Source organism: Neopsephotus bourkii, unplaced genomic scaffold, assembly GCF_033783945.1.
Source record: "Neopsephotus bourkii isolate Nb327-2 ecotype Australia unplaced genomic scaffold, CSIRO-AGI_Nbou_v1 NB_659, whole genome shotgun sequence".
Taxonomy (NCBI): domain Eukaryota; kingdom Metazoa; phylum Chordata; class Aves; order Psittaciformes; family Psittacidae; genus Neopsephotus; species Neopsephotus bourkii.
In genome coordinates, this window is record NW_026901158.1 from 3,070,974 (window position 1) to 3,094,163 (window position 23,190).

Genomic DNA, 23,190 nt, shown 5'->3' on the forward strand with positions numbered 1-23,190 from the left:
AGAACTGCCAGCCTCTGGGGTGGGGGCAAGCCAGGGCGAGGGGCACTTCCCAGCACTTGCAATCTTACAGGCAGGACATCAAAGCTATTGCTGTGCTTAGCTGTGGGTTTGCTCCCTGCCACAGTGACCACCATGGGCTATATGGCAAATTCGAAGCCTAAACTTATTGCCCATACACGTTGTTGTTCGTGAGCTCACTTGCAAAACACACTCAGAGTCGCTATGGCAATCCCAGCAGCACTTTGAACCACATCTTGAGTCACCACTGCCTTGAATCACAGCACAGCAGCAGCAGGGTTCTGGTCTCTCTGAAGGCAGGCAGCACCCCAGGAGAGACCCATGGGTACCCACTGCGTGCTGGAGACAAGCACTGCTCTGCTGCAGGGATGCCAGGCAGGACATCCTGCCTGTCCTTGGGGAGCCAGGAGGGGAGGGTGGCACTGACAAGGAGGGTTAGAAAAACAGGTAAAAAAAACCCCAATCTGCCTTTTTAAATGAACTGCAAAATTTATTATAGTGGTTTGCTCCTGACAAGGAAGTTGTTAACCTCCTGCCTGGACAGGAAGGGTGGGGAGTGGGGAAGGGGAGGGATGAGAGGGAGAAAAGGATGCGAGAGACAGAGAGAGAGAGAGAGACACTTAAGGACACTTCATTTTCTGAAAATAAAACATCTTTTACCTCCCGAACCATTTTCTCCAGTTCTTTTTAAGTTCACAAAAAGAAGGCGGCGAAACCGACTCACAGACTTCAGGAGGAAAATGCACAAACATGTTGAAAAGCAGAGACAAACATGCTCTTCTGCATCTAACAAGCTTCCACAAACCGCACAGCTCCTGGCACAGCGTCTGCAGCTCCTCAAGGCACCGGCTCTGCGCAGAGCCACTGCGGATGAGAGCCCCCATGGAATGAGGAGCAGATACCCACTGTGGGAAGCAAACCTGAACCAACCCCAGCCACACAGGGGGAACCCAGTGGAGGGACCGTGGTGGTCTGCATGGTGTGGGGTGGGAGGGAGGAGAGCACAGCTGAGTCCAAGAGCAAGCAGCAGCAAGATCTGACACATCACAGCTGGAGGGGCTGCAGCCAGTCATGCCTGTGAGCCCCTGTCCCATGATGGGAGAGGAACCGGTAGCTCTTTGCCTGTGGCTTTGGCACAGCTTTTGCTGTCACCTGGGGACACGGGGAGTCTTGGGGCTCAACCCGGCCTAGCACAAAGCACAGGACAATTGTTATGACTCCTTACCCGCACACTGGGGCAGGTAAACGCAGGAGGGGGCTGCACATGCTGGTGTAGGGCAGCTCTGGTGTGTTTGCAGCCTGGATGTGCTGCTGGACACTGCACCTCCCTCCTGCCCGGCTGCTCTGACAGCATCTGTGGACAGGAAGGGGACAGGGTCTGTCTCAGGACACTGTCCCAAGGCTACTTCATCCTCATGCTTTGGGAACCAGCTCAGTTCACAGTGCTGCTGCTGCCTGGACACTGTGACCTGCAAGCGTTCCTGCTCTGTGGTCACTGTGCTGGCACCAAGGGCACAGCAGCAGGGCCATGGGCCCAAAGACTACTGAGAACGGCACCCTGCTCCCAGTACCAAATCTCTTAAAGCCTCTGCATCAAAGCTGTGACATCCCAGAGATGTGCTGACCATGGACACATGTGGGCTCTGCCTCTGCCATGGGCTGCAAAGCCACAGCTGCTGCATCCAGCACTGGCAAGCACTGAGGAAACAAATCTCAGCCAAGGGCTCAGCACTGCCTGTCCCTGCCTGCCTTTGCTCAGCCAGGACAGTGGCCGGATGCAGAGCAGGCATCAGCACTGCGGGGAGTGAGGACCAGGGACCTCAGCATGTGCACCTTGAGGTGCTGGTATGGCTGCATGGGGCTATCTCCAGCCCCAGCCTCGGCATTCTGCTTTGCTCCTGCAGAAATCCTCTGCCTCTATGGCAGTGCCTGGGGACACCCCAACCACTGCAAAACCACAACCCGGGGGAAAGTTCACCTCACCTCTCCCCTGCCCTGTGCACAAGGGGCCCTGAGACATGGGGCAGGGTTAAGGGAGGGATGGCAGTGGTGGAGGAACAGCAGGAGAGGAGCATAAATAGGAGAAAAGCCAGAACAGGCTTTACCCTTCCATTGCACTACAGAGATGGGCTCGGTAGGCAACAGGTCAGGCAACGCGTGTGCAGAGGAGCCAGGCAGCAGCGCTGCCAATGGCACAGTCTGGCAGCTGAGCCCGCGGCCCCAGAGCCATCAACTGTCCTTGCTGTGTATTAAAATAAACCATCTGGGACTTTTCCAATAGCACGGGTTAAACAGCATCACTGAGAAGGCGGGGTGGAGAGGCTGCACCTGCCTGTCAGCCCCGGGCATGAGTCCTGCCCTGGCCACGCCGCTGGCAGCACCGGGGCTCTGCCGGGTCCGTGCTGGCAGCTGCACTCAAGTCCTCTTGGCGTGCAGCATCTCGATGAGGAGGTTGTTGCAGGGCACCTCCCCGCTGAGGTGCTTGTGGTACAGGTACTCCTCTGCCTGAATGCTCAGCGCCCGGACCTCAGAGAGCCGCAGCAGCAGCTGGCGGAACTTGTCTGTGGCGTGGGGGTAGTGGCACAGGGTGTACTCCAGCAGCGCCGCGTTGGCCTTCTCCTGAGCATCCTTAGCCAGCATGTGGTTCTCCAGGTACTTCACATCTGCAAGGGAGGAGAATGATGGTGAAGCGGTGCCAAATTCACGTGTCTGCCCCAGCCAGTGTGCTGGGTGTACCAGGAGGGACCTACACTCCTGTGTCCATACCCCTCGTGCACAAAAACACAGCGCAGGAGAGGTCCCATGCCCCATCTCTGCCTGGCCACAGGCTCCCCATCCATTCGCTTCCTCCTGTGTTTCCCCTGACGCTGAAGATGGATGCCCAATGCCCATGGCAGCAGGAAGGCCGGTATCCCCCTCCCTCACCGCCCAGGAGGCTGCAAAGCCAAAACATGTTAGCAGCTGTACCGTGCACAGGGAGCTGTTGCCATCAGCCCCCTTTAATTCCTGAAGGTCGATGAAGTGTCTGAATTAATTCCCCAATAAACTTGGGCTTTCTGATGTGGCAGCCAGGCTCACCAGCCTGGAAACCCTAATCCTCTGCCAGGGTCACAGCAGCTCCCCCCGATCTCGCTGCCAGCTCTGCTGCTGCAGGGTGGGAAGCAGTGCATCAGGCAGCAGCACCACGGCACAGGCAGGGTCTGGCAGCCAAGAGGCCACCACAGCCCAATGGCAGCAGATTGTCCCTGGGGACCACTGGTCTATAACTGCTCTCCAATTGGCAGCCACAGCAGAGGGTGACTGAAGGGACAACCCAGGCTGGTGGGCTGGGGCTCCTCCAAGCTTTTGGGGCAACCTGAGCTGGGGTCTGCTCTCCATGGATGCTGCCTCGGTGCTGGGGTGGCCGTGAAGGAAGCACTGATTTTTAATCTGCAGAACATGATAAACCAGCCCCGCACACAAGTTTCAGTGGCTGTAGGGAAACAGTGCTGTGCATTGCCCCATCAGCCAGCTACAGCCACAGAGAGCAATGACACCTTGTGCCCACCCACAGGAGATCTCGCTGCAAACGCCAGCACTGAGCTCATTTGGGGCAAATGCATTTAACAGGTTTACTGTATGGAGCTGCCCAGCAGCGCTGTGCTTGGTAATGGGGCTGCCAACTCTGCTGCCCATGTCCAGCAGCCACTGATGCAAAACTCAGGTCTGCATCGGCAGGCTGGGAACAGGGAAACCTGGGCATGGTTCTGGCCAAGGCGACAGGGAGTTTGCGGTTTATTTCTGGTTTTCATCCCCCAAAAGCAGGGAGTTGCACACGGCCGCACCCAGAGGGCTGAGCACCTTTTGGGAGGGCAACCTGCGGTGTTGGTGATGGAGATGCCTGAGCAGGAGGGAGCAGATGTGGCTCCTGCACCCATGGGTGGAGGTGTCTGTGGCCTGCCCACATTAACTGAGAACCCCTTTGGGCTGGCCATTGCCCCTAACACTGTTCCAGCCCTGTGAAGCCGGGAGCCTCTGGCTGATGCTGAGAGGCCAGGGAGCAGAGGTGCAGCTGGGGGGGCTCTGGGGGTAACACAGCCTCTGGCCATGCCCACAGCCGGGCTGCCCTGCAGGCTGGGTGCTGCATGGCATGGGCACAAAGCGCTGCAGGTCATGCCAAGATGCACTTTATCAGATCACCCTTCCCTTTCAGTCCTGTGGCACATTTGCTCCTATTGTCTCCCTTCTACCCGGGCTGTTGTTATGAAATCTCTTTATCTGCATAAGGTTATTGTGCATGACATTAAAAAAGAAAAAAAGAAGTTATATTGATAAATGTCGACTCTATCCCCTGAGTTGGCTCAACAATAGCTAGTTCTACTGGATGAACTCACCTGGTTCTCTGAAAGACCCTATTCACTGTTTAATTGAATATTTGAATAATCTTTTCATTCCTGCAAGGAATAAAGAATGTTGTCCAAATAACATTGACTCACTTCATTTAGAGACACTGCAGCAGTTGCAAAGACTGTCCTGTGACAAAGCCTCCCATCACACATACAGATATGCCTGGGATTATTTCTATGCCCTCAAGTGTTCTTCCTATTCACAGCTCCTTTTGTTTGGGAGAAGCTGCTGATAAATTGCAAACGCTTAAGGGAATGTGGGCTATAAAAGCCTCTCTTCCTCCCCTCCCCAAGAGTAGCTGCTTCATGAATGTAAGTCATGAAATCGAATGATAGGTCAATCCATTAAGGCTCTATTAAGCCCTTCTGTAGAACAAAGCTAACCTGTGCCATCCTCATAAATATTGCTATTTTGAGAAGCCCTAATTTTAATTAAATCTCTTTACCTGCTCAGGAGAGAAATCTATTTAGAACTCAAATGGCAGCTCTTGTGAGTGGGGCTTGGCTTTGACTGTGCTGTGGCAGAGTGGTAAATGTGGAAATTCTCTTGTTAAAGGCAATTACATCCTGCACATAATACACAATCCCATCCTCTACAGCTGAGCCTGCGAAGGGCAAATTACTCCAAGTGAGCTCTGCAATATGGAGAGAAAAAGTTGGATTTGGGGCAAAATGATGTATGGGAAAATACAGCTCTTTGAGTCCACGCCCCACCCCCCACCGAAAGCCACTGCTCCAGGGAAGCGATCGGCACAGCAGCCCGTGCTCTGAGAGGATGCTGCTTCTGCTTGCTGGGCTGTGCCATGCTGTGTTGTGATTGCGAGCGGCAAAGGGACTGGCCCTTGCAGTGCCGAGCCCCACTGGCTCCTTTATTTCCCAGCCTAGGAACTGTTTGTGCCCCACCTTATCACTGTTTGAACAGCAAATTATTGTATCTAATGTCTCTGGATTTCAAAACAGCTCTAGAGGAAGAGAGAGCTGCGGGAGGAGATGCTGCAGGTGCAGGACGGAGGCAGCACAGCTCCATGTCCGCAGCAAAACCGAGTCAAACTAAAGGATCATCCAGACCTGACAGGGCCCCAGAGATGGGGGAGTGGATTCCCATTCCCACTGCTCCCTAACCCATTAACCCAGTGGCAGTGCTGCTCCTGGAGCAGGCTGGCTCCTCGGCGATGCTGACATACAGAATGCAAACTCTTCCAGCAGTGTGCATCCAGCACAGAGTGAGTGCAGCTTGTGGGCTGCTGCACTTGGCAATGAAACACAGAGGCACTGGCAAAAGCCCCCCCCCCAAGATGGGACCCCCCAGATGCAGAAGTGCAAGCACAGACTGAGGCACTGGGAGAGGGTGGGGAATGGGTTGAGATGAGGATGGCAACAGGATTACCCCAAACTGGGCTTATGGATCCAGCTCAGCACTAACATCCAGCTGCTGCAGGGACTCAAGTACAGGTTTCCCTAGGGAAATGCCTGCCCTGTCCAGGTGCATTCAATTAGCAGCAAGTATAGGAAGTGAAGTAGCTGCAGTGGCAGAAGTGTGAGCCAGGAGCACGGCAGCCAGATGAGCTCCTTGGAGGCCACACCATCACCCTTGTGCGGGGAGGTCAGACCTCTCACCAGGATGGGGCTGAGGGGAACGTGTCAACACCAGTAAGGAAGGCAGCCAGCAGCCTGGGGTCCCCGTGGTGCTCAGCACCACCCACAGCCACACAGCCCCACCGAGGGCTGAGACTGCTCTGGTGGGATGCTGATGGGCATGCCTGCCTTGGGAGCTGCATCCCTGACTATGGTGCATGGGAAGCGCAGGGTGGGAGCAGGCAGAGCCGCGGTGCATCCCCAGGGATGTTGAGGGAGCAGCAGCTCCGGTGTTTTGTCTAGGTGAGGCGGCCCCTGTGAACCTGCCGCCTCAGCCCGACCGCAGGCTCCGGGATGAGCCTAATCAGGAGCACAGGCAGCCCCTGTCCAGAGCAGTGGCACGGGCCCAGTGACGCAAATCCCGGGAGATAGGGCTGCTGCCTCTGTCAACACACCTGTTTTGCTGCAGCCCTATCAGCCGGTTGTTTCCCTGCCCGCTGCGATGGGCGAGGGACCAAAACAGGCTCTGCTCAGCCAACAGGGCAGCAACATCCCCCATGGATGGAGGCAGAGCAGCAGCAGGGATGTTTTGGACCCCGCGGTGGGGTGAGGGAGCTGGCAGGTCCCAGCCCTTGCTCCTGTCTCCTCATTAAAAGCCCGTTCACCCCATCCCTGCAGCCACCGGCATGGCCAGCCCTGGGCTGGGTGTGCTCCCTCTGGTTTCACTCCCACCCCTCAAAACCCCTCAGCAGCATGGCCATGGCCTCTGAGTGCAGCCACCCCTCACCCCGGTGCCCCTGCAGCAGCACTCACCGAGGCTGAAGAGGATGAGGAACTTGAGGCAGACGTACTCCTGCCGGTCCACTTGGAGCGAGTGCAAGTGCAGGATGAGGTCCTGCGTCCGCAGCATCAGCGTGTTCAGGACAGAGCCGGCCTGGGCTGCGATGGTCGACACATCCACCTGGGGGACAGCGATGGTCAGCCATGGTCACCAGCCCCCCCTAACCATGCTGCGGGGGACCCCATGCAGGGCAGGAGCTGGGCACCATCCCATGAGAGGTATGAGGCTGATGGGCACAACAGGAACCCCATTTCTCCAGCACTGCTTTGGTGCTGGCATTGCGGGCACCCACAACTCCAGAAGCTGCCCAGGGAAGGAAGGAGCCCCTTCCCACATCCTGCCTCTGCAAGTGCGGGTGTCACTGTTAATCTGTCCACAAGAAAGAGTTTTCTCCAGAACCAGGAGCTGGATGGGACAGAATGGGATGGGATATGATGGGATGGGATATGATGCAATATGATGGGATGGGATGGGGCCTGCCCCACGCTAGGTTGGCCAGACTCGGCCAGAAGTAAGACAAAAGTCACCCTGTACCCCCATCCAGCCCCACCACTCGTCCCCTGCCATCCCTGCTGCAGCAGCTGCTGCGGTCTCTGTGAGCCACCACTCACCTCCTGCCCGGTGACCAGCAGCAGGCTGTGCTCCTTGCCGTGCTGCAGCTGCCGGAAGACGTGGTCGAAGACGAGCAGCTCGCTCCAGCAGTTCTGCAGCAGCTTCATCTGGTCACCAACCTGAAACACATCCAGAGCAGCACCACTGACACCATCGCACCACAGCATGGCAATGGCAGCAGCAGGGGCTGTGTCTGTATAAGCCTGTTCCTAGTGGCCAGGCTGTCCCCACACCACCCCCCTGGCTCCCCAGCTCTGCATTCAAGGGTCACCTCCCTCTTACCAGCTCTGCAGCAGCAATGGCTCAAACTCACACCATCAGCTGCTACAGCACGTTGCCGTGTTAGCACTGGACCTGGGCAGGACTCACATGCATCTGAGTCTCACCATGAGCACAGCAGAAAGGGGTTTTTTAGCAGACTGGCATCAGTGTGGAAAAAACAACTTGTTTTCAAGTGCCCAGGAACAGAGCAGCGATTCCAGTCATCAGAGAGTTACATGAAGCAGACTGGACGAGGCCTTTTGTCACCAGGATGAGGAACGCCTTGGCATGGATGCAGCATCAACATGATGTCCTGGAGAGGTGACAAACCTAAGGCTCCCAGGTGACCTGACCTACAGAGACTTGTCAAGCCCCAGGTTTGCTTTATGCATGCATCTGCTTGTCAGCTCATGACAGACAGTGCAAGGGGCATCACATTTGTACATCAAAATCACAGTCTGACTGTGAACAAGCTCCTAGCAAAGAGATGCTGCATCTGATTAATGAAACATTACTTCACCTCACTGCTGGTATCCCCTGCATCACCTCCAGCCCCCCCCCATGGTGGGTGGGTGAAGAGGACAGCAAGGCTGATGCCCACAATGTCTATAGTGAGGATCACAACCCCCAGCACCCTGCAGCCAGGTTACACCTTTAGGCTCACACCCCAGGCATGCCTCACACTGTGCTCACGCAGCACCCAGCAGATGTCCATTGGGAGCTGCACCCTGAACTGGAGGAGAGGAGATGGGCTCTGAAGCAGCTCAGTGTGTTTGGGTGGCACTTGCTGGCTGTTATCAGCACTTGTATTCCCTTATCAGGCACAACCTCCTTGAACCACACACAAATCTTTCACAGAATGAGTGCTGGCCACATCCCTGGGCTGCTGCACAAGGTCCCTGTGTCTCTGGGAAGCCCCTCTGGATACTTTAAGATGAAAGAGGCCAGCACCCGTCCTCACCTCCCTGCCCAGGATGGAAGCTTTGGGTCGAGGGGGCACAGAGTGGCCTCAGTGCAGCACCACAGGGGAGCCACCAGCCATGAAGCATCAATGTACCTACTGCTGCCAGGTGAACCCCTGCCCACACGAGCGCCTGTGATCATGTTCACATCTGCATGGGTGCTGGTGTGTACATGCACGCACAGGTATACACGTACACAGCTATGCTGTCAAAGAAATGCCTGCATTACCTGTGGTAAGAAGATCAACCCAGGATGGGACATGAGGCACACTGCCATCCCCAGCCTGGGGAGCAGGCAGGAGGTGAGCCCTGCAGCTGCCTTCCCTACCACCCCTCCAGGAACCACCAGCTTCAGCAACGCTCTTTGCAGGACCCCAACTCCTTTCTGCAAAGAGCTGAACCCCACCTCTGCTTGGAACCCCCCTCTTCTACAAGACTGGTGCAGGGGTTGTCAGTAACACTTCCCTGCAGAGCAAATTCAGCACCAGCAGAAGAGCTCTGCAGTGCCATTGTGCTCGCTGCCTTTAATAGAAGGAAGACAGATGCAGTATCACAGGGCTGGATAATACCCTCGTTTTGCTGAAGAGGCTGCAATAAACCAGTGCTGGGAGATTGCAAAAGGAATAGAAGTCAGATGAGAAAGAGCTTTATGGTCTCGGAGCCCAGCACTCCCCGTGAGCCACCGGGATTTGTCTCTCAAGTGTGGTGGGTGGCCAGAGGCAGACACAAGCAGCGCGGGGAGGGAGATGCGGTACAGAAGGCAGTGACGACAGCCAGGGCTGCAGCACCGCTGCTCCCCGACGGCAAGAAACCTGCCTGCAGCGAGGTGCAGTGGGTGCAATGGGTCTGCCAAGGTTGGGCTCACTGCCACATCGCCCAGAGCAGTGAAGGAGCCACGGTGCATGGCCCAGCAGCACAGGACGTGAGGTTTCTGTTCAGCCACTGAACAAAGAACTGGGAAAAGCTCATTCTGCATCAAAACAAAATGGAGATTTTCTGCATTTGGGAAGCCCTCTGCCCCAAAGTGAGTGGATGGCTGCAGCCTCAGCCAGCCCTCACAGGGACCCGGGCCCCCGGCATGGCAGCGTGCTGCCAGCACAGCCACACGCTCCTGTCTGGTGCCGAGCTCCTCTGCTCCAGCTGAGTCGCAGTGTTGTTTTGGAAGCTCCTTCCTGTGCCTCATTCCTGAGTGGGACGAGCTCCAGAAGGGACAGGCTGAAAGTTTTGCCTTGAAAATGCCTTTAAAAAAAAAAAATCAGCTTTTCCAGAAGGAGCATTTCAACCATTTTGAAATCTTTCCTTCCTTTAAAAACTACTGATCAGCTTTCCCACACTCTGCAGGTGGTTTCAGCTCCCGCAGCAGAGCAACCCCTGCATCCCAACAGCAGCACGCTCTGCCCTGTGTGGCTCCTGCATGGCCGTTCCTCTCCCCTGTGCCCTTTCCTGGCAGCATCGCAGTACCCCAGAGCCATGTGGCCATGGCACTGGAGGGACATAGCTGGGACCCGGCCTTGCCTTCACCCCAGCACCAAGCGGGGTGTCCCCACGCCCTGGGCTGGGGCAGCAGTGGGTATCCTGCTCCGGCTCCCAACTGGAGCTCACCTCCCCTGCACCCAGCACCAGCTTGGCCCCCCCAGGAGCAGAGGCTGCTGATGGAAGGCCACTCAGAGTCAACCAATCCTCAAAGTGAGGTGGCACGCATGCACTTTCGCCTTTAAAAGTTAGCGCAAAGGATCTTCCTCTTTTAATGTCAAGGCTTTTCCATGGAGAGCTTTATCAAGGACCTGGTGCAATCTGTCTTTAAGAGGCGATTTTAATTATTATTATTTTTTAAAGCAGGCATTTAACCCATTCACAAAACGTGGCAGCAAAACCCTCGCCAGGCAGGGAGAACACTGCCCTGCCACCCAGCCACTAACAGCACCTTGCTGTGACCCACATCAAAATGCACTTCCCTGTGCCAAAGGCCTGGGATCGCAGGTCCAGATGGGAGCAGGGTGTGCAGAAGCATGGGTGGCAGGATGTGCAGGGCACTGCCGGGGTGCAGGGCTGCAGGACCCGCATGTGGATGCAGTTTTAAACCTGCTGCAACAGGCACAGGGAGAGGAAGCCCCTGGGAGTGCTGGGGCTCCCTAGAATGTGGCCAGGCCACCCCAGATCCTCAGCACCCCAAAGCTGGTCAAGGGCAGATGGTGGCACCGAACTGGGGGATGCTCTGGACCGCCCATGCAGGAAGTGGGACTGCGCCATCCCCACAGGCACACAGCACATGCCAACATCCTGAGCTGCAGCCCAGGCAATTGTTGGGTGCAAGCAGGACCCATCACCTTGGCTACCAAGAAGTGAAAAAGTGGTTTACTACCGACTAGCCACCTGCAGTGAAACCCCACACAAGTCCAAGGTGTTAACGGTCAGTGAAGGTCCCCATCCCACTGCCCAGATACCAACGTGATGGGCACTTTAAAGCAAAAGAACATCGAGACTATGTTTAGAGAAGGATTTCGTCTCCCTGCTGGCAGAGCACACTGCTGTGGCACAGGCTACTGCTTTATGCTGGGGAACTGGCTGCAACAATGCACAGGTACTGGGACTCTATGTGCATCTGGGACGAGGGCAGGGCTGTGCCAGCCGGATCACTGTCAGGCAGGGGAAGCTGTCACATTTCCCCCAGTGCACAGGATGCTAAACATTGCTGCAGCATCCACGACCAGAAGGAGATTTTAAATCTGCCAAAAACGCTCTGGCTGCTGGCCAGGAGATGGGGTCAAGATGACCCACGCATGCTAAAGGCAGAGAAGCAACTGACTACAAATAGGCTTTGTCGTGGCTCTGAGATCTCTAACGAGAATCAAGGGAGAGCAGCCCAGCCCCAGGAACCCCTTGGTCTGCAGGAACAGTGATGTCCTCAGTGTGTGTTGCTCCCCCTCACACACTGGTGCTTGCCCACGGATGGGAGGGTGGTTTGCCCCAGCCCCATGGCCACAAGGGGCTGAGGAGGGCATCAGCATTAACCCACCTCCCCACAGCCACACCGTGCCCCTCCACCAGCAGCAGGGACCAGCCCAGCCCAGCCTTCGGGCTGAAACCATGGCAATTTGTTTAACATTCCTGGCTGCTCATCCCAATCTAAAGGTCACTGCACCCCTTGTGCACGACATTTATATATATGTGTGGCACTAACACCTATATAAACCAGTCTAAGATACCAAATAAACCAAACCGAAGCCAGGCACAAAGTGAGCGTGCAAGCGCGTGGACGCACATCCCTCCCTGTGCCTCTCTCCATACATACATACATAAAAAAATTACATCTGAAAGGACAAAGTTGCCCGAGACTCACGACCCAACAAAATATATTTCACCCCCGGCCCATATTTTTCTTCCTGAAGAGATGCTGCAAATCTTCCCCCAGCCCTGACACATCTCATCTAGACTCAGTTAAAGTTCGTATTTATGGGCGTCAGCGCTGACCTCTTCCACCTCCGCCCGCGTGGCCTCGCGCCGCGGCTGCCTGGCCGGCCCTCGATAAACAAGCGGGCCCCCAAATCCCCCTCTGCCGCGCGGCATTATTAGTCTTGCCTCCGAAGGCCAGTGCAGTCCGTAATTCTCTGCCTGGTGACACGAGATGAGCGCCGCGACATCAGTCTCCGCGGCGGATTGGCATGGGGACCCTCGTTTGTCAGTGGCAGACTGACAGAATTACTGGCCCTTAAATGAAACGATATATCTGGGAAGTTAAATCTGTTTTCAATCTGACTGCCCCGCGCCTGCGGGCGGACGTGGCGTGTGAGCCGATGTCAAGAGGCCATTAGCACAGCTCCCCCCTCTCCTTCCCCAGGCGCAGCGCTGGAGCCGAGGGGGTGTCTCTCTAACATCCCCCCATCACGGCCACCCTGCTGGGAGGAGATGGCGAAGCACCCGCTCTGCCACTGCCCCTCGATGGGCTGCGAGTGTGGGAATGGGAATGGGAAGCAGAACTGCCAGCTCCAGAGGGGTCCGGCTCCTGCTCTCTCTGGCAGGGAGCAATGGCTCATCCTAACCAGCCACGAACCAGTGCACCCCTGTGTTCCCGAGGGTTTGCTCCCTGCTCTCCAGGCTCCCTGTGAGGCCCATGGGAGAAGCCAGCAGTCTGCAGAACAGTCCTGCAGCAGGAGCATGTGGGTTCTGGGAACATTCAGGCAGGCAGGGGACACCGTGCATGGGGTCATCTGCCCGAACCCCCCCATCAACCCCCTGAATCCCCTCCCTGCTTGGCATCAGCCCGGCATGATGCCCCAGAGCAATGTCCCAGCACAATGCTGTTCCAGCCTGCATCCCTGCACTGGCCTCAAACAAGAGCCCTTTCCAGCTGAGGACAGAGACCATCCCTTTCACACAGATGTTCCCAGGGGACAGAGAGGCATCCCTTGCTCCCAGGAGCCCTGAGCACCCAGCAGGGACTGCCTGAATGATGGCCATCGATCTCTGGGATCACGATTTTACTCCGTGCTAGCAGGCTTTAGGGTAAAGCCATAAACTCTGCACTAGCAGGAGTTCATTTAACGCCCCAGCAGCTGTTTGCTTTTATGTGCTGGGCAGCAACAGCAGTGGGGTTTCAGGAGCTGCAGAGCTATTCCTGCATCCCAACTGCTTCACTGCATGGGCCCAAGGGAAAGCTACTGCCCTGTGCCAGGAAGGAAGCACTGTGACGGGTTGGTGGAGAGCAGCCTGGGCACCATCCCCAGGGGGGACATAGCACAGAGGGGCCCGGGCACCATAGCACTGTGCTGGCTGGGCTTGGACCTGCCTGGTTAGGCTGTGCGCTGTGGAGCCAGCACAGGGGAGGGAGCCAAGGGCAGCGACAGCCACGCTTTCTCCCGCTCCCTCTGGACAGTGCCCTCTGGTCCCTGGCCCTGCAAGATGCTGGGAATCTGCCCCATGCTCACTGCATGGATAAAGGCAAAAGGGGCAAGCCCCCAGGATGGCAGTGACGGATGGGGACGTGCAATCCTTGGGCACCACACCCCGTGTCCTGGCCATACTGGGGACATGCCCCACTCCCGGTAGGATGCCAGTGGTCCTGCCCAGGGGAGGCCGCTGGCGGTGCCATTTGCCTCCCAGAGCCCCATGGGAAGAGGAGCGCCCACTGATGTGGATTCACACGGAAGCAGCCTATTTTGGTGGCACAATCAAGCTGACAATGGAGTTACAAGGCTACGCAGCAATGCAACCGGGAGCTGCATTTACACTGTTTACAATATCTCCTGCAAAACAACAACCACCCTGTTCCCAAAATCCACGCTGGACACTGATATGATTGAAACGAGCCCGGCCCACCCCCACAATGCCATTTCCTGACACTGTTCTGGCAGCTGGGGGCTATTTTGAGCTATGAGGCTCTGCCACGCTCGGACCCATGGCACTGCAGGAGGAAGGTGATTTTGGCCAGAGCCAGGTAGCACAGCCTCATGCTGGAAGCACAGGAAGGCACCCAGGTCTCCCAGGATGTGGCTCTCTGGGTTTTGGCCCCATGGCTACATTTTCTCTCCCATGTTTGCCTCAGTTTGGGATCGTGGCGCAGGACATGAATGGAAAACGACTTGCTAGAGGGGATGGCCTGGCAGGATGGGGTCAGCTCCACACTCACAGGCTGCCGGCGGCAGCAGCAGCTCCCGAGGAGGTTTGGTGGTGTCCCCTGTCCCGCCAGCCCTGCCCCGGCTGCCTGGCGCTAGTAGGCACCCACCTGACAGCATCGATTTTCCTCCTAAAGGCAGAGGAGGGAATTGTCTCAACCACAATTCCTCAACGTTACATTTTTCAATTATATCTTGAGCTTGACACCGCAGTCACTCTGCGGCGATTGCTCCCACACTGCCCCCGCCGTGATGGATCTCAAATCATTAGCCCCGCCGTGACAGCAGGAATTGCTCCAGCAGTGCAGCCGGGCTCCGGTGTCTCCAGCCCTGAAGTGTGGGGAACCAGGCGCAGGATGGGGACGCACCGGGAGATCCGCAGCCCACCACAGCATCCCATCTTCATGGCACTTCATCCCCAGTCCTACCCGCCTCCCATCTCCCACCCAGTGCAGCATCCCTACCCCTGCCCGGGCTCCTACCTCCAGCTCCTTGAAGAAGATGCAGCTCCGTGCCCACTCCACGATGGAGAAGAGGGTCTGATCAGCCATCTTGCACATGAGGCCGAAGGTGCTGAGCTTCTCATGCCGGCCTTTGCCTTGCTCTTGCTGCAGGCAGGACAGTATCCGTGCCTTGACCTGGGCCTCATCAGGCTCCAGCTGCAGCAGCTTCATGATGATGTCGGGAATGTCAGGAGGGGAGCTGCTGGGGTAGGTCTCTGGGTACATGTAGGTGGGCATGGACTCGTGCACGTTTGTGTAGTGGTCCGGGTACTCGGACTTGATGGCGCGGTTGGGGAAGGAGGGATAGTGGTAGCTGGCGAGCGGAGGGTGGCTGGGCATAGTCATTCCCAGGGAAGGTGTTCCATAGGGGCTGCGCTCGTAGTCAATGGGTGTCAGGGCGGCCGGGTTGGGCGGCAAGGTCTTGGCCATGGCGTGGATGCTGTGGATGGTGGAGGTCAGGCTGTAGTCGTTCTGCACCGGGGACATGATCTGAGGCACAGTCTCCAGCTTGAAGCCATTGGCACGGATCAGAGCTTTCTTCTGCTGCTTTAAGGCACGGTCCCGCTTGTACATGGGTCCAAACTTGTTCCTCCCTCCACGCATCCGATCTGCACGCACAGCTGGGGGAGAGAGGGCAGAGGCTGCAGTGAACCTGCTCAAAAGGGGACCAGTGCTTCCATGCAGCATGGAGGAAATGATGGGGGGGGGGATTTGGTGACTAAAAAGGGCTGGGGGGGGACCAGGGAGACATTCCCAGGAAACCAACCACAGGCTGTGCTGCTCCCAGCCCAGCCATGCACACCACGGATGTGACATGGCAGGTTCAGGCTCTGGCTCTGGTTGGTGTCACCCCCAGAGCCTCTGGGAATTGCAGGAAAGGAAAAGACATTTGGCTTTACCTACAAAATGGGCTGGGGGATAAAGCAGTTTGCATCCCTTGTGGGTTAAGGGGGCAGCCTGAAGCCCGAACAGATGAGGAGGCTCAAATCCCTGGGATTTCCTTGTTTCTGCAGAGCCTGGGACCCCAGAGCCTGCTTCCAGGATACAGCCAAGGAGCAATGCCGTGATGCTGGCGGACTCACTCCGACAGCCCCATCGCGTCTCCCGGTTGGAGCAGAGCAGATGTTCCCTCCGAACCCCAAAGAAGCCCAAGAATGTGTCAGCGTGGGAGGGAGCAGGTGCTTCTCTGCAGCCCGAGCTCGTCCCTCCGCACCGCTCCCGAGGCAGCCCACCCTTGGAAGAGCCTCAGCTCGCTGGGAGCTGGATGGGCGTGCGGAGGGATGGAGGAGAGCGTGCCTGGACTTAGCATCAAAGGGAAAAACCCCTGCGCTAGTTCCCATCCCCGCTGACAGCAGGCAGGGTTTGCTTTTGTGGCTCGTCTGTTACCTCTGCCTCCCCTTCCCCTACTTATCCAGCGGCCGGGGGAAGCAGAGCCAGCCCCCCCCTCCCGGAGAGCCAGGCCACCTCCCAAACTCTTCCCCGGCAGGCTGGAAAGGCGGGAGCACGGTCGGGAGCAGCATTTCCAGGGCGAGCAGGAATGTGCTCCCAGGGGAGCCGCCCCGCGCTTCCTCCCTCATTCCTTATTCATGAAAGCAGCATCTCTCTGGGAGAGGGCAGCCAGAGCCATCCCCTGAGCCGAGGGGTGCTGTGGGCCCCTGGGTCCTGAAAGCCTGCCCTGGGGTGACAGAGCTGCCCCGGGCAGTTCCTCACTTGAGGGGTACAGGCTGCAGTCACCATGTGTGTGTACCCCAGCCCAGATGCCCCGGGGCAGAGCCTGTCACAGCCTGAGCTGGCACAGGTCTGGCATCCCCAGACACACACCCAGCAATGCCAGAGCAGACCCAAATCTCCACTGAACATAGTGAGTTACCACCGCCACTCGAGGCAAGGCCCAGCAGTGCCCAGGGATCCCATCCCAAGCCAGATCCCCATGACCCTGGGAAGGGCGCTCAAGCAGGGACCCCACTGGTGATGCCTACGAGGGTGCTTGCAGTTCAGTGTCTCAAATCCCCCACAGGGGACCACCAGCACACCTCCTTCCCTCTCCCAGCAAGGGCACAAAGGGAGAAGAGGCCTCAGAATTCCCTCCTGCTCCACTTTTCCAGCCGTTGCACCTCACTTGGGACTGGGGCCCACTTGCTATTTGCCGTGTCCCAGCCAGCTGTGGGAAGCAGTCAATGTGCCCTATCTCTGGGGCAAGGGGTCTTCAGAGAAGCCACCCAGGAAGTGCCTGCACCCCATGCATACCCCTAATAAAACCATCCATAGGCAGCCCCAGGGCCACACACCGGGGTGCAGGCAGCCAGCACTGGCAGGGCAGCAGGAGCGGGCCCCCAGCCACGCTGCATCACCCCTTCCTGCTCCATCTGCCTGCCCAGCCCTCATCCCCATGCAGAGCCTCGGCTGACCTGAGCCGCTGCCCGAGCTCTGCCTCCCCTCTCCCATCCCCTCTGCCTCCATTCACCTCTCCCTGCTTGGGGAAGGGGCTCTGGGGGTGCCCAGGGCTGCAGTCAGGCTTGGGTCAGGGTTGTGCTGCTTTTCCCAGCCAGGCTTCCCTGCAGCGTCTCTTCAGGCACTCTGAAGGGTCCTGTGTCATGACTCTGTCCCCAGAATTAATCCCCTCAGGCTTGCTTTTGTCCTGTGGAGCTGGGCGCTCACCTTCAAAACATCACCTCAGATTCCCTGCCCCGAAATGCTAGGAACTAAGGAAAGGTGGGCTTTGGTTTTTAACACAGAAGAATCAGTCCCTCAGGAATATCACCCTCTGATGTGTGACCCACCCGACTAAGGAGCAAACAGCAAGAAAATACAACAAAAATGCTGTTTGGGAGAAGCAGCTTCCTAACACCCCGGCCTCTGCCCTCCAGGACACGGGATCGAAGGAGCTCCATGGTGAGCAAGACAAAAACTGCAGAAAAGGGGCAAGCTGAGACCGTGCCTGTGCTGCAGTCACCCCAGTCACTGCCCCCGCCCGCTCCAGAGCCCTCAGCCCCTGCCCAGTGCCCAAGCTCTCCTGCAGCACTGGTCAGAAGTGCCAGAGCATGCACGGACTGATCTAGGGCACCAGTAACTCCAGCCCGGGGAGGAGAGAAACCGGGATCTGTTTGGAGACGGGGCTGGAAGCCGGCCCACGCCGGGAGTTTTCAGGGGCTGATTTCGCAGCTCGATGTTGTTGTGTCTTACTCCTGCGCCTCTGCTCGCAGGCTCTGCTCCCGCTCCGGGAAGCGAGCGGCTGCCGTGCGAGAACACACAGTACCTTGTGATTAACCCGCACCCTGCCCTGAGCTCCCGGGAGGGCAGAGCCCTGTGCACAGCGCTCGGCCAACAGAGGGGCCTCGCCCCAGCCGGTGCATCCGAGCGCTTCCATCCGCTACAAAACGAAACGATTCCAGGGGCTAAGAGGCGGGGGTGCAGCTGACTCTGGGGCTGGGGGCTCCTTTCTGTGTCTTGTTTTTCTCTTGCAGTCTATTCCCGGCGATCTGTCCCCCCGAGAGTTATTCTGTAGCACATGCTAAGCGTTGCAGAAAGCACAACGCACGACTCGGGGATATCTGGGCCTGACTCTGATGTCTCAATCGGGATCGACTTTTCTGAGATGAGCGAGGTGGTGGCCATGGGGGCTGTGACTGCGCTCCCCGAGAGCCAAGGCGAGAAATCTTGTTACACTAAATGTCACCTAGTAGAGAAATGGGATTCGTGGCGGGTCCGCAGCGGTTTTATTGCGAGCCTCATCATTTTTAACGTTTTCCTTAAGTCTCGGCTTCTGAAATTAACACTAATTCCTACGCTTAAGGAACACAATAATTCCTACGCTATTTCCCAACCGTTCTGCCAGCAAAGAAAATCCTGGAAAGTTGCAGCCGCAGCAGCCAAAACCCCCCGGGAAAAAAAACCACAACAAAACAAAACAAGGAAAAGCAGGAGGCGACGCGAAAAAACGAATTTTTCCATAACTTGGGAGGGGAAAACGGAATTGAAGCGGCCGCGGGAATCACCGGCCCGGGGACGCGGCGGGGCGGCGGCGGCGGCCGGGGACAGCGCGACCGCCACCGGGGAACCGCGGAGAGCCCGCGGGCCCCGCAAGCCCTGTTCCCGGTGAGCCCCGGTGTGCCCCTACCTTCCAGGCGCATCCCCACGGTGAGGCACTTCTGGAAGCGGCAGTAGGGGCAGCGCTTGCGCTGGGTCTTGTCGATCTTGCAGCTCTGGTTCTCGGTGCAGGTGTAGTGCTTGTTGTTCTGCACCGTCCGCTTGAAGAAGCCCTGCGGCGGCGGGCGGAGGCGATGCGGCGGGCACCGGTACCGGCAGCCCGGCATCGACACCCCGGCAACCCCTCCCCGAACCCCGCTTCCGACGGAGACTCCCGCCGTGCTCCCGCCGCCCCCCGCCGCGGTCGGGGCTCCCGTCGCGGCCGCGCTCCCGTCCCGCTGCCAAGCGCGAATCCGCCGCTAACGAAAACCGGCGCGGAGCAGCCCGCGGCCGGCCCCGCTGCCCCGGCCCCTGCAGAGCCCCCTCCCCGCTCCCTGCACGGCCCCAGCCCGCTCTCCCCCGAGCAGCGGTCCCCGCAGGGAGCCGCTCCCCGCACGCCCCGGCTCCCGCACGCCCCAGTCCCCGCACGCCCCAGTCCCCGCACGCCCCGGCCGGTTCCTACCTTGCAGCTCTCGCAGGTGAGCAGCCCGTAGTGGTACCCGGAGACCTTGTCCCCGCAGACCGGACAGAGCTCGTCCAGGTCCTCATCATAGGAATATTCCATCCCCTCCAGCGGCCCTGCTGCGGGACAAGCCAGCGGGTCAGCGAGACGGGACGGGGACGGGGAGCGCGGCCCCCAGCCCCTGCGCTGGGTGCGGAGGGGAGCGCGGCGCGGCGGAGACCGAGCGGCAGGTGCCAGAGCCGGAGCCCTTTATAGCGCCTGGAAGAGCATCTCCATGTTGGTGCGGGCGAGCGGCCACCCCCCGGGGGCTGGGGAACCTCCTCTGGGGAGTGCGGGCTGCTCACGGCGCCGGGGACGGGCTGGGGGCGGAGGGACCTGCCAGCCCGGGGACACGGGGACTTGGGGCCGCTCTGCCCCGCTGCCGGCAGCAGGGTCCGCACCACGGGCCCCGCACCACGGGCCGGCAGCTCCCGTTAGCAGCCGGGGGCAGGAAGGGAGCCGGGGCTCGGTGGCTCCGGGCGGGAGCAGCGCCCGCTGCTCGGCCAGGCCCCAGCAGCACCGGGACCGGTTGGATGACACCGGGCACCTCTCTCCCGAAGGGGTATGAGACCTTCCTTGCTCCGCCGGTGGAGCTGCCCCACGCCATCCGTGGGGAGCAACGAGCACCCCACCTTCCCAGGCATCTGGTCCGGGAGCAGCAGGACCAGTGCGGGAACCGGGAGTCCAGGGCTGGAGCACAGTTAAACGTGTCTGAGCAAGAGGAGCACCCCGCAGCCGGCCCCGCTCAATGCACAGCCCCCAGACCCCCGGGTCCTGCCAGAGCCACCCCTGCTACCCCGCACCAAGAGGCCCTTCTGGCTCCCAGAGCCTGGGGAAGCTGCGTGAGGAGCGCTGGGGCATGCAGCAGCTCCGGACACATCCGCTGGGGCCGCTGATGGTTCAGACCTAGCGCCGGCCACCCTGCGAGGAGCAGCCACTGCCAACAGTGTCCTCCTCTGCCTGCCAGGCAGCGCTTGTTCGCTGCCAGGGTTTAATTCATTGCTGCACATTCAGGGACTCTTAATGAAACGTTCCATGACGGCAGCACCCGGCACAGGAGCACCCATGCTCCCGGCACGTCCTGTTTATTGGGATGATCCCAGGCCAGCACTTGGCCACAGGGAGCTCGAGGCTCTGGGCTGGGCAGTGGAGCTGAACCCATCCCATCAGGGCCAACCCGCTCGGTCAAGAGACCCTTTGTGGCTGGTGCAGTCACAGCCTTGTCCCAGCACGGCAGGACCCAGCTGCCCGCACAGCCATGGGGAGGGAGCTCCTCTTCGAGGTGTTTTAGTGCTCGGGGAGCTACAGGGAGGGCAGTGATGCAGGAGATCTTCGGCTGTGGGTGCCGGGAGCTCCCACACGGCTGGGGCTGTGCCACCAGCAGCGCCCCATGAAGAGGCCAATGCCAGGGCTGCTGGCCCCACATGGTTCATCCCGCACATCTCATCCTGCACATCTCGTCCTGTCCAGCTCATCCCGCACGGCTTGTCCTGCACGACCCACCGCACACAGCTCATCCCGCACGGCTCATCCCACACCGGGTGCGGCGGGTAGGAAGCGGCGCTGGCAGGGAGAGCAGCAAACAGGAAACGGGCTCGGCGGAGCATCGCTCCAGAGCCACCAGCGATGGAGCCCGGGCTAAGAATAGCAGTGGAGCAGCCCCCGGTGCGGGGCAGGAGCGCTCCCACAGCCGGCAGAGCCCCTCGGCCACAGCCCCCATGAGCTCCCGTGGGAGCCGCCGGGCAGCTGTGGAGCCGGAGCTGCCATCCGGGAAGAGGAACCCCGAGGGGCCGCAGGTTGGGAGAAGAGCCGAGCGAACGCCCTGAGGAACAAAAGCAACTCGGAGCCAAGGGCTGCGGTGCCGGCTGGTGCGGGATGGGGAAGGGACACGTGCTCAGCCAGCTCTGGACACCGAGGGGTCCCAACCGCTTCCCACACATCCTCCAGGGTCTTGGGGCTCCCTGTGCTCCCACGGGTAACGCACTGGGGTGACTGGGGAACTACAGTCACCGGGGGCTGGGCCTCCAGAGCCCCTCGGCACCCGGGTCTGTCATTTCTGTGCAGCAGCATGGCCAAGGGGCCAAGGCTACGGCGAGGCCTCGCCCTGCTGCCCGCAGTGTGCAGACCCTCTGTCCCCACACCCTCTAATGGGGATGGGGCAGGAAGCAGAGGCCCACGCACGGCTCCTGCTTCCTCACCAAGCCCTGCCGCGTCCCCAACTCTGGCCTTGGCCGCCACCAGGCCGGGGAATGGCGGCAGTGGCTGGCAGAGGGGCAGGACGGAGGGACCGAGGCTCTCCCCACGGACACGTACTCACCACGCGCTGCCTGCACACGCTGCAGAGTGGGGCTGGCACCGCAGGAGAACCCCCGCACCGCCCGTCAGGAGCTGTGACCCGAGGAGGTGCTGGGCACCGCTGCCCCGTCCGCAGCGGGATGGGCGATTTATGGGACCTGTGTCCGCCGGGAAGGTGTCGGGGCTCTGGCTGCGCACACACCGCCCCGGGCAGGACATCGGCCAATCTCCTCCCCATAGGGGCCAGGCTCAGCCGGGATGGACCCACTTCGGTGCCTTATTGGCTTCTGTGGCCACGTGACCATGCTGAAAACCATCATAATTAAGCTACAAAACGCTGCCCATAAACTAGCATTAGAAAGTGACAGCGGAGATAAGTGGGACCCCTGCGGCAGATATCGCGGCACAGGAGAGAGACCCCGCGGGGAGGCGGGGGGCACCGGTGGGTGGGAGTGCACCAGCACCCACAGCCCTGCTGATTTACAGCCCAGGGAGGGAGGAACGGGGCCACGGGCACAGGGCAGGAGGAGTGTGAGCCCATTGCACCCATCCAGTGCCGTCTCCTCTGCAGGGGAGGGTGGGAAGAGGCTCCTCCATGTGAGGCCCCATGTCTCACAGCGAGAGACATGGTCGGCAGCTCTGCATGTGCCAGAGCGGCACTCACAGAGCAGCCAGCCCCTGGCAGTGGATGTGTGTTTCCTCTATGTCTCCCCATGGGCGCCGTGCTGGCCGTAGGGCTTGGTTTTCCAATCGCCCTGTGAGAACACAAGGGCAGCAAGGCCGGGCGCTGCGGTGAGAGGCTGCACGTTGAGACCTCCCATCCCATCAGAGCAGGGATTTGCTCCCACCGCTGGCCCCGCGCTCCGGCCATCCATCACCGTGGTGTCTCCTTGTGTGTTTGCACACAGGGTCCTGCTCCTTGCCTTGTCCTGCAGCGATGACGGCCCTGAGGACGGGCTGGCAGCCATGACCCTGAGCCCTGTGACAGCACAGCGACGGCTGTACCACAGCTCTGCCCTAAGCGGGCAGCTGCTGGCGCCCCGGTGGCAGGGCAGTACCTGCAATCCCAGGCTCAGGGGCTGGGGAAAAGCTCATTCCTTTTGGCATCAATGCAACCCTGACACAGCACGACGGTGAGGGCCCTGCAGTGCACCCACGCTGAGTGGGGGGAGCAGGGAGAACCCCCATAGCTGTGGCTGCAGGCAGAGGAGCGGGAGCAGGGAGCTGCAGAGCCCTCCTTGTTTTTTCCTCGCTGTGCAGCTGAAGCGAGAACTAAAAGTAATGAAAACAGAGCTGTGGAAGGAGGGCCAGGCCTGGAGCAGCTTCCGCCCCGATCCCCAGCAATTATCAGCCCCGTGCCAGATGTTCCGACGCGATGCCAATGGCAGAGAAAATAAATCTGTGGCCGGTTCAAGGTCCCTGCACGCAGCGGCTCGCGG

General features: G+C 59.2%; 1 protein-coding gene across 3 annotated transcripts; it reads right to left on the reverse strand.

Moving 5' to 3' along the window:
- Positions 1 to 483: 483 nt before the first annotated feature.
- On the reverse strand, positions 484 to 22,065 carry NR5A1 (nuclear receptor subfamily 5 group A member 1). Of its 3 annotated transcripts, none has more exons than XM_061352589.1 (7): positions 21,770 to 22,065; positions 19,418 to 19,533; positions 18,887 to 19,028; positions 14,749 to 15,389; positions 7,431 to 7,550; positions 6,792 to 6,939; positions 484 to 2,681 (listed from the first exon to the last, which is right to left on the reverse strand). In XM_061352589.1, exons 1-7 carry the CDS (start codon positions 21,987 to 21,989, stop codon positions 2,434 to 2,436), a joined length of 1,635 nt encoding a protein of 544 aa, XP_061208573.1. In that variant the 5' UTR covers positions 21,990 to 22,065; the 3' UTR covers positions 484 to 2,433. The 3 variants fall into 3 exon arrangements, with proteins under 3 accessions (XP_061208573.1, XP_061208575.1, XP_061208576.1); XM_061352591.1 differs by having other exon boundaries at positions 19,418 to 19,536; positions 21,774 to 21,915; XM_061352592.1 differs by having other exon boundaries at positions 21,774 to 21,914.
- Between the last annotated feature and the right edge of the window lie 1,125 nt (positions 22,066 to 23,190).